The sequence below is a fragment of the Pelophylax lessonae genome (assembly GCF_965119305.1).
Source record: "Pelophylax lessonae genome assembly, chromosome: 9".
In the NCBI taxonomy this organism is placed as follows: domain Eukaryota; kingdom Metazoa; phylum Chordata; class Amphibia; order Anura; family Ranidae; genus Pelophylax; species Pelophylax lessonae.
The window spans coordinates 135,840,156-135,851,520 of NC_138776.1; the positions used below are offsets into that span (position 1 = coordinate 135,840,156).

An 11,365-nucleotide genomic window follows, 5' to 3' on the forward strand; every position below is an offset into this window, starting at 1 on the left:
ATAAAAACCTAAATTAAAACAATATTAAAAAAAAAAAAAAGTCCCTGTCTACTCTACCCCTCTCTCCTTGTCAGCTCAGGAGTCAGCATTATAACATTCTGTAATCCCAAAAATAAAGCTTGGTTAACACATTGTAAGATTATGTAATCAGTTTTGAAAAAAGATTATATAATGTGCACTGTGTCTCCTTTTGTAACTTTATTGTGAAAAATACCTTATTTACAGCGCCGCTGGGTGCTCACGTGACCCGCTGGATCACTGCAGAGAGAGGGTCCGCTGATGTCAGCCGGGAGGAGAAGATCTCTGGCAGGCAACGTGAGCACCCAGTGGCGCTGTAAATAAGGTATTTTCCACAATAAAGTTACAAAAGGAGACCCTGCACATTATAATCTTTTAACTGAAAGGATTACATGTTTGAACAATGACTTCAACTAGGGCTTATATTGCAGCCATTCCCTAAAATAATGCTAGGTTTTATTTTTGGGGTAGGGCTTATTGTTGGAGAAACAGGGTACAGCTCTGCTCTCTATACAGGCTGTGTTTAGCATAGTAAGGAGGTTACTGATACTTTAACAAGGTAATTTCGGGGTTTGCAAAGGCATTTGGGGGACACAAAGTGGATTTATATCCTTAGTGGATACATTTAAATAAAAGTTTTTGTGTTTCCTCCTCATAACTTGGTGGACAATCCAAGGCTATCAAACAGTACCACTTCATGCAACAATTAACTGTAATTTCCTGGTCCTCTGTTCAAGAACACAAGAAAGCCCAGAAACAAAATTATGTCAGTATAGACAAATACAACACTACCCTTCCTAAATATAGGGATGAAACAAAGCCCAAAGCCTGTTTAGAGTAGGCCTGTCTATATACCCCAGGGGGTCCCAAAATGATTACACTTTTATATTTACAGCTGAATACATTTCTTATGTCAATTGTGACAGATGAGAAATGGACCTCAAAGTGTTTGTAAACCTCTGATATAAAACATGAACAAAACATATCCCTTTATTGTGTGTACTTGTCTCAATCTAAAGCACAAAGTGTCATTTCTTTCTGCATGGGTCACTTCTGACTAGTTTTCCTGATACCAAGATTTAAAAAGGTGACAGGGAGGGAGATCAAGCATACAGCCTGTGATTGACAGCCTCATCTCTGCTCCTGTGTGTTGTGTGAAGGGATGTCCCTTCCCTTAAAATCAGCTCTTATCTGTCCTCACCAAGCTCTGTAGAGTGTAAATTCAGCTCCCTGCCACCTGCTTTCTGAAAGCTCAGACAAGTTGTATAAATTCTATACTTAGTACGGCTGTAGAGAAGAGAGGGCTGCAGATAAACAGGTACAACGTTATGTAGGAGGATTTGTTAAATCTCTGTGCATCACCTGGAGCGTGTCACCCAAATGGATATGTAGGGGTTTACAACCACATTTAGGCAGTCTAAGGAGAAATAAGGACTAAGGGGGCTCTCTGTCTTGCATAACCTGACCTCCTGCCCCCTCATGTGACTAATGCAGGAGCCTATAAAGTGATGATTTACAGTTCCCTCAACTTTCCCACCAACATCCTGCACTTTCTGGGTTGCAGCACAGCATTTGTAAGTGCAATACATTGATTTTATGGTATTTAATAAATGATATCACATTACTGGAACTTTCCTTTTTTAAAACTGCATGATCCCTGTCGAGGGGGCTGGGGTTCGGAGAGAGAAGGATTCTATTTCACACTAGGAAAGGCTCAATAAATTAATAAATTAGAGGACATCCTATCTACATGGCATTGAGAATCTGAAGAGAGGAGAGCTTCACCAGAGAGAGTGTGTTTTGACCTGCTTTCAAGAAGAGGTCAAATAATTGTCGTGAGTGCAGTTGTGGAGAGGGAGCAAAAGGGGATTCACTGGTTTGGTCACTCAGAGATAAGAAGTTTAAGTTCACCACGCATAATTATAATATCAAAAACTGCATATATATATATTCTAACTGGTGTGGAAGGGGTATTATAGTCCAGGCAGACGTTTTTAGCATGAAGAGTTTGTTCATTGGAATTTTGTTTCTTTGGTTTTTTGACTAGTTCATGATTGGTTCAATAGGTATATATATATATATATATATATATATATATATATATACATACATACATACACACACACACACATTTTTTTCCCCATAGCCCTTTCTTCATTATTTATAAAGTTTATAGTTGCCAGCAGTATTGAAGGTTTGCATAAAGCAATTACATTTTAGAGGGGGAGGTGTATTGTAGCACACCTTTTACACATTTTCTTTTTTGCTTCAGCAGCGCCACATCATATATATTTTTGGGTTTTAAAGTATCTCACCCCCTGTAACATCCTGGCTTCACTACAGATACAACATACCTGCAAAGAAACTGTGTGTCATCATTTCTTACCATCAAGCCCATTTTCTGCTCCCAGCTTTTGTATTTCTTTTCTTCTGTAAAATTTGTTTAAAAACTTCAAAACTTCAGCTAGAGTAAATGAAGATCAAAAGTAGTGTTATTAGTGAAGTATCCATACTGCCTGCAACAAGTCCTGGTTTTGGATTCTACCCCATTAACCCAAAGTCCCAAATTATTTTAGGCTAACATTATAGCTAATAAAGCATTAGAACAAGATGTTTAGCAATTCTACTTAGAAAATATTTATGTAATGTACGTTGTAAAAAAAAATGCAAATAATCATGTATATTGATGGAGAACACGTTGGGACGGCTAAACTTGATAAAAGGCACTATTATATAACAATCCTCATTTATAAGGCAAGGCAAAGCAAGTTGTATTATTGCTCAGAACCATCAAATGTTACACTAATCTACTAGTCTGAGTAAAAAAAAAAAAAAAAAGTAGTAGACTTCCATGAGTTACTATAGGATCCTCTTCAGATTAGTTGTCATAAATGAGCTCTCTTGATGCCTACACATACATCAGGCAATTGTGTACAGCACAATTAAACAAAACATACACCAATAATAAATACTTTTATAATTGTTGTTTCTCCTGGATGTTTGTTTGCATCACATACAAGGACACAGAAAGTAAAAAAAAAATCCCAGAGCATTATTATTATTATACAGGATTTATATAGCGCCAACAGTTTGCGCAGCGCTTTACAATGTGAAGGAAGACAATACAGTCTTCCTTCTTCCAGGAGTGTCCTGTCTCAGTAGAAGTCCTATGGGAAGAAACCGGTCAGATTAGGAGGCGCACACGTCACACACAACTTGCGGTCCGTGCTGCAGCCGGCCGCAAGCCTTTGCAGGAATTCGTATGCCTATGTTTATGCTGAATACAAGACATCTAATTGTAAGTGCATTAAAACTGTTTTTTGAATAAATCTCAAGGGTAATACACTATTAACCCTCTTTTTTCCTTTAATACACGGTGGTTTTGTGAGCTTGTAAAGAAGGATGAGGCTGTGTTTCTTGCTGGTACTCTTTGCCATCTAGTGGAGAAAGAAAGGTAGAGCGGTTCTACATCCCACTTCAGGATTTTAAAGAGGAAGGCGGTGGTTTCACTGAACAAGTGCATACCTATTACCATCTGGTAAGAGGCTAATTCTTGGTGATTTACACGTGGTGTTTGTTCACAAGGAGATTGGATATTTTTTCAGCACAAGAAAATATAGTTGCACCTTATTTATTTCCGTTTGGTAAGGATGAATTTCACTCGGTGGTGGATACACGTATTATTCGGATAGAATACAATTCTACTCACCTGCAAAATATTTATGGACACTTATGAACTTTTAGGTTTATGCACCAATGGATTTGCATTATTAATTGGCTTCACAGATTGATATATGTTATATATATTTACTTTTGTTGATTTGGTTCACACATAGATATATGTTATATATTCATTATTTATTTGTTGTTTAGCGCACCCCACACCACATATACATTTATCTATATTCAAAAGCACTGAATACCGGGAGCAGCTTCAACGCACTATCAGCGCACCCATCCCCCCTTACAACATCACTAGCTGTGATTGACAGTAGCGGGAGCCAAAGGCTACTGCTGCAGCCTCAGCCAATGAGGAGGGAGATTCCTTGGAGGCCTGAGGCTCCTGGATTTAGATGGGGCTCAGTTAGGTTTTAGGGGGGCTTGGGACCCTGCAACACACAGAAGAGTTTTTGCCTTCATGCATAGAATGCATGAAGTAAAAATCATTGAGCCTTTACAAGCACTTTAAGGGAATCCCTTGGGGACCTCCAGACCATCGGAACGAGTGTCCCCATTTTAAGATTTCCCCTCTATCACTTTTCTGGGGACAACCTAAAATTTGGGATTTTCTTTTGCTTTCACTTTCAATGATAATGCTAAACAAACGAAAAAAGAGTAAATCTCCCTCATAGGGGCACAGCCAGCATTAAAAAATGACAGATGTTTGGATCCCTCTCCACTCTATCCAAAACTAAAGAAAACACTTTGCCTTTAGTTATACTTTAAGGGGAGCATGAAGTGGGATTTTCACCTTGGTAAAATGTCGCTTTAATGAAAGAGTAGGCACCTCTAGATGCCTGCATACCACTTTCATTTCCTTTCTTAGCATGGCAAGCCTACCAATGTGTGCGCACTCTGGTATGCTACTTTTTTTACCAGCACCACTCATTGTCTTACTACTGGTCAGTGAGGTCACCTATGAAAGTGATGGGTGATTAGACAGGGAAAGGATGTGGAGCAGGTGATCAACTAGATTACCTGATAAAAAGTTATCATACAGGATTTATATAGCATGAGTACAGTTACAATACAATTAAACATAGAAGGGTTAGGAGGCCACTGTTTGTGAGAGCTTACTATTTAAAAAAGGGAGGGACAAGTGATACAGAAGATATTAACTGTGAACGATAAGCTAAAAGGAGCAAGTAAAAGTTTTGTTTTTTAGGTAGAGGCAGTACAAGTCTTCCCTGAAGAGATATGTATTGAGGGATCAAAGATAACTGACAAGATTGGTATAAAAGGGTTTAGAGGATTGAGGAGGCTGTGGAGAAATCCTGAAGTTGCGCATAGGAGGTGATGAGGGAACTAGAGAGCAGGAGGTCATGGGAAGAGGACAGCTTTAGAAAAAGATTACATAGTGCCCCAGGATTCAGAAGTATTGCAGCTCTCTCCAGGGAACCTAAAGTGGCATTCACCTTTCAGCTGAAACCTACCAGGGAAAACACATTTTATGTAATCCCCTGCTCCATTTAGCAGTCTAAAGCAAAGGAAAATTCCTTTTTATCTTTACTTTTCCCACATAGTACCATCAGCACAACTTACCACTTTACATGAACTCAGGACATAGATCTGCACAGGGCAGGACATTTTGTGCATTGAAAGACATTGACCTTGGAACAGTGCTGGATAAATTGTGTATATGAAGAAAAATAAAATTTCAGGCATAAGGACACAAGAAGCCCCAAGCATTTGGGAGATCTATAACCAGGATTTGCCAAGCCATGTAACAATAGGTCTGGAAGCAAGGCATTTCTGGTGCACCGTCATGGAGTCATTACAGGCCTCCCCATTCTGTAGTAGAAGGGATTTATAAGGAAAGTACAGATCTAGCCAGCGAGGTCCTCAAAGGACGAGGACAATGGGTGATTGAGCACATAACTCCTAGGTTCAGCTGTGTCTGGATTGATCAGCAGAAACCTAATGCAGGACAGATGAGAGGTTTGGGCTAGATAATAAAAAAACATACACACTCATCTCCATGCTGCAGCATTGGTCTGATACTGCAGCTGTCCCCCGCCTACCAAGACTAAGAACTGAGCGACCACATGACCACTGCTCACTCAGTTCTTGGTCTTCGCAGAGCAGAGACGGCCAGTCACTGCTCTCCACCCAGGGCTAACAGAACTGCCAAGCTGGTGAGGGGGTGTGAGCAGCTGGAGTCAACTGTCCATCAGGCAGCTGGGTGGATCCAGATAATATGGTCGCGGATCCTTTTAGGGAAAAAAAAAAAGGTTTGTCCATACGTCTCTTAAATCCATAGTGTTGTGCTATTTTTATTCACTTTTAAAATAAAAGGATAATAATTGCTCCTGAACTCAGCAGAATGTAGAACAATTAGGGATCTTCCGCATTCTCAACTACCCCAATGTCTGATTTAAACATTGTTCCTGATCTCAGCAGACTAGCACAGTCAAGGCCCCTCAGCACTCCCCACGTCCAGACCCATTGGTTCTGATCTGAGCAGAATACAGGAGAATAGGGGCCCCTCAGCTCTCCCCTATCACCCCAATATCTGGGATACACAATGTCCCTGATCTCAGCGGAATACAGAACAGCGAAGGCCCCTCAGACCCCCTATCACCACAATATCTGGGATACACAATATTCCTGATCTCAGCGGAATACAGAACAGCGAGGGCACTTCAGCTCCCCCTATCACCCCAATGTCTGGAATACACAAAGTCCCTGTTCTCAGCGGAATACAGAACAGCGAGGGCACTTCAGCTCCCCCTATCACCCCAATGTCTGGAATACACAAAGTCCCTGATCTCAGCGGAATACAGAACAGCGAGGGCACTTCAGCTCCCCCTATCACCCCAATGTCTGGAATACACAAAGTCCCTGTTCTCAGCGGAATACAGAACAGCGAAGACCCCTCAGACCCCCTATCACCCCAATATCTGGGATACACAATATTCCTGATCTCAGCGGAATACAGAACAGCGAAGGCCCCTCAGACCCCCTATCACCCCAATATCTGGAATACACAATGTCCCTGATCTCAGCGGAATACAGAACAGCGAGGGCACTTCAGCTCCCCCTATCACCCCAATGTCTGGAATACACAATGTCCCTGATCTCAGCAGAATACAGAACAGCGAAGGCCCCTCAGACCCCCTATCACCCCAATATCTGGGATACACAATATTCCTGATCTCAGCGGAATACAAAACAGCGAAGGCCCCTCAGACCCCCCTATCACCCCAATATCTGGGATACCCAATGTCCCTGATCTCAGGGGAATACAGAACAGCGAAGGCCCCTCAGACCCCCTATCACCCCAATATCTGGGATACACAATATTCCTGATCTCAGCGGAATACAGAACAGCGAAGGCCCCTCAGACCCCCTATCACCCCAATATCTGGGATACACAATATTCCTGATATCAGCGGAATACAGAACAGCGAAGGCCCCTCAGACCCCTTATCACCCCAATATCTGGGATACACAATATTCCTGATCTCAGCGGAATACAGAACAGCGAAGGCCCCTCAGACCCCTTATCACCCCAATGTCTGTAATACCCAATGTCTCTGATCTCAGCAGAATACAGAACAGCGAGGGCCCCTCAGCTGCCCCTATCACCCCAATATCTGGGATACACAATGTCCCTGATCTCAGTGGAATACAGAACAGCGAAGGCCCCTCAGACCCCCTATCACCCCAATATCTGGGATACACAATGTCGCTGATCTCAGCGGAATACAGAACAGCGAGGGCCCCTCAGACCCCCTATCACCCCAATATCTGGGATACACAATATTCCTGATCTCAGCGGAATACAGAACAGCGAAGGCCCCTCAGACCCCCCTATCACCCCAATATCTGGGATACACAATATTCCTGATCTCAGCGGAATACAGAACAGCGAAGGCCCCTCAGACCCCCCTATCACCCCAATAACTGGGATACACAATATTCCTGATCTCAGCGGAATACAGAACAGCGAGGGCACTTCAGCTCCCCCTATCACCCCAATATCTGGGATACACAATATTCCTGATCTCAGTGGAATACAGAACAGCGAGGGCACTTCAGCTCCCCCTATCACCCCAATATCTGGGATACCCAATGTCCCTGATCTCAGCGGAATACAGAACAGCGAAGGCCCCTCAGACCCCCTATCACCCCAATATCTGGGATACACAATATTCCTGATCTCAGTGGAATACAGAACAGCGAGGGCACTTCAGCTCCCCCTATCACCCCAATATCTGGGATACCCAATGTCCCTGATCTCAGCGGAATACAGAACAGCGAAGGCCCCTCAGAGCCCCTATCACCCCAATATCTGGGATACACAATATTCCTGATCTCAGCGGAATACAGAACAGCGAAGGCCCCTCAGACCCCCCTATCACCCCAATATCTGGGATACACAATATTCCTGATCTCAGGGGAATACAGAACAGCGAAGGCCCCTCAGACCCCTTATCACCCCAATGTCTGTAATACCCAATGTCTCTGATCTCAGCAGAATACAGAACAGCGAGGGCCCCTCAGCTGCCCCTATCACCCCAATATCTGGGATACACAATGTCCCTGATCTCAGTGGAATACAGAACAGCGAAGGCCCCTCAGACCCCCTATCACCCCAATATCTGGGATACACAATATTCCTGATCTTAGCGGAATACAGAACAGCGAAGGCCCCTCAGACCCCCTATCACCCCAATATCTGGGATACACAATATTCCTGATCTCAGCGGAATACAGAACAGCGAAGGCCCCTCAGACCCCCCTATCACCCCAATATCTGGGATACACAATATTCCTGATCTCAGGGGAATACAGAACAGCGAAGGCCCCTCAGACCCCTTATCACCCCAATGTCTGTAATACCCAATGTCTCTGATCTCAGCAGAATACAGAACAGCGAGGGCCCCTCAGCTGCCCCTATCACCCCAATATCTGGGATACACAATGTCCCTGATCTCAGTGGAATACAGAACAGCGAAGGCCCCTCAGACCCCCTATCACCCCAATATCTGGGATACACAATATTCCTGATCTTAGCGGAATACAGAACAGCGAAGGCCCCTCAGACCCCCTATCACCCCAATATCTGGGATACACAATATTCCTGATCTAAGCGGAATACAGAACAGCGAAGGCCCCTCAGACCCCCTATCACCCCAATATCTGGGATACACAATATTCCTGATCTCAGCGGAATACAGAACAGCGAAGGCCCCTCAGACCCCCCTATCACCCCAATATCTGGGATACACAATATTCCTGATCTCAGGGGAATACAGAACAGCGAAGGCCCCTCAGACCCCTTATCACCCCAATGTCTGTAATACCCAATGTCTCTGATCTCAGCAGAATACAGAACAGCGAGGGCCCCTCAGCTGCCCCTATCACCCCAATATCTGGGATACACAATGTCCCTGATCTCAGTGGAATACAGAACAGCGAAGGCCCCTCAGACCCCCTATCACCCCAATATCTGGGATACACAATATTCCTGATCTTAGCGGAATACAGAACAGCGAAGGCCCCTCAGACCCCCTATCACCCCAATATCTGGGATACACAATATTCCTGATCTAAGCGGAATACAGAACAGCGAAGGCCCCTCAGACCCCCTATCACCCCAATATCTGGGATACACAATATTCCTGATCTCAGCGGAATACAGAACAGCGAAGGCCCCTCAGACCCCCCTATCACCCCAATATCTGGGATACACAATATTCCTGATCTCAGGGGAATACAGAACAGCGAAGGCCCCTCAGACCCCTTATCACCCCAATGTCTGTAATACCCAATGTCTCTGATCTCAGCAGAATACAGAACAGCGAGGGCCCCTCAGCTGCCCCTATCACCCCAATATCTGGGATACACAATGTCCCTGATCTCAGTGGAATACAGAACAGCGAAGGCCCCTCAGACCCCCTATCACCCCAATATCTGGGATACACAATATTCCTGATCTTAGCGGAATACAGAACAGCGAAGGCCCCTCAGACCCCCTATCACCCCAATATCTGGGATACACAATATTCCTGATCTAAGCGGAATACAGAACAGCGAAGGCCCCTCAGACCCCCTATCACCCCAATATCTGGGATACACAATATTCCTGATCTCAGCGGAATACAGAACAGCGAAGGCCCCTCAGACCCCCCTATCACCCCAATATCTGGGATACACAATATTCCTGATCTCAGGGGAATACAGAACAGCGAAGGCCCCTCAGACCCCTTATCACCCCAATGTCTGTAATACCCAATGTCTCTGATCTCAGCAGAATACAGAACAGCGAGGGCCCCTCAGCTGCCCCTATCACCCCAATATCTGGGATACACAATGTCCCTGATCTCAGTGGAATACAGAACAGCGAAGGCCCCTCAGACCCCCTATCACCCCAATATCTGGGATACACAATATTCCTGATCTTAGCGGAATACAGAACAGCGAAGGCCCCTCAGACCCCCTATCACCCCAATATCTGGGATACACAATATTCCTGATCTAAGCGGAATACAGAACAGCGAAGGCCCCTCAGACCCCCTATCACCCCAATGTCCCTGATCTCAGCAGAATGCAGAACAGTGAGGGGCCCTCAGCTCACCCCAACGTCTGGAATACCCAACGTCCCTGATCTCAGCGGAATAAAGGACACAGAAGACCCTCAGCTCCCCCCATCACACCAATGTCTGAGTTATCCATTGCTCCCCTTACATTTATTTAGTGGCTGGGTGAGCTCTGCCCCAATGTCTGATTCTGGGATGTCTGTCGGCCGGATAGTCACAGGGATGAACAGAGACGTGTCCAAAGGTTTGCCGTTGCCGTCAGATACAGTCCTGCAGGCTGACCAGATCCTGGAGCACCCGGCCGCCGAGCTGCACACCACTTCCCGCAGGTGTGGGCTCCGGGTCACCGGCTGCAGGCAGCTCCGGGCTAAGAAGGGCAGTCTCTGCATAAACATGGCGGAGCACACTGCAGGGAACACACAACAACGGGGCTCATATGAACTGCTCAGCACCGAACACACAAACTGCCATCACTGTCCGCACGTCCCTGACACAAGCAGCATGACAGACACAGTCGCTTCTTGATGGCGTCACTAGCAGAAGGTCCCTCTGCGAGGCCCCACATTTAGGCGCCTAACGGTATGCCTGAATGACATTGACAGGTCAATGAACTCAGAAGACATAAAGATGTAATGAGCTGTGATCGGTGTCTCATGTTCCGCACATGCATTAACAGTGGGACTTATATACATCACACATTAACATCTCCATAATCATATTCTTTTTTCTGCTACATTAACAAACTTTTATTTAGTCCACATAACATCACAATGTGTTTGACTACAAAACAACAGGATTCCAGAAATGATCCCTGATAGCCTATCTCCTTGTACAGTATTTTGCAAGCTGCTTTGATTTATTGTTATAATGAGGGGAAAAAAAAATGTAACTATAAGTTCACCTTTTCAGAAAAAGTGAATTAGCATTCACCCCCAGGGCAGCCTCTGCTGTACTTACCTGTGTGGGTGATGAGCTGTCAGTGGCCACACAGTGGTCTAGGGATTTGAAATCTCCCCTTTCTTTCTGCAGTGCTTCTGGGATGGATCAGAGCAATGTTCTGTGCCACCGCCCAACAATTAGAA

General features: G+C 44.7%; 1 protein-coding gene across 1 annotated transcript in view; it reads right to left on the minus strand.

The window, feature by feature from the left end:
* Positions 1-10,811, minus strand: part of SUPV3L1 (Suv3 like RNA helicase) — a 39,226-nt gene extending 28,415 nt beyond the window's left edge. The window contains exons 1-2 of the mRNA XM_082266849.1: positions 10,432-10,811; positions 2,405-2,482 (exon numbers count right to left, since the gene is read on the minus strand). Of these exons, the coding sequence (XP_082122975.1) occupies positions 2,405-2,482; positions 10,432-10,678 (325 nt within the window). The 5' untranslated portion in view covers positions 10,679-10,811. The remainder of the gene's footprint in view (positions 1-2,404; positions 2,483-10,431) is intronic.
* Between the last annotated feature and the right edge of the window lie 554 nt (positions 10,812-11,365).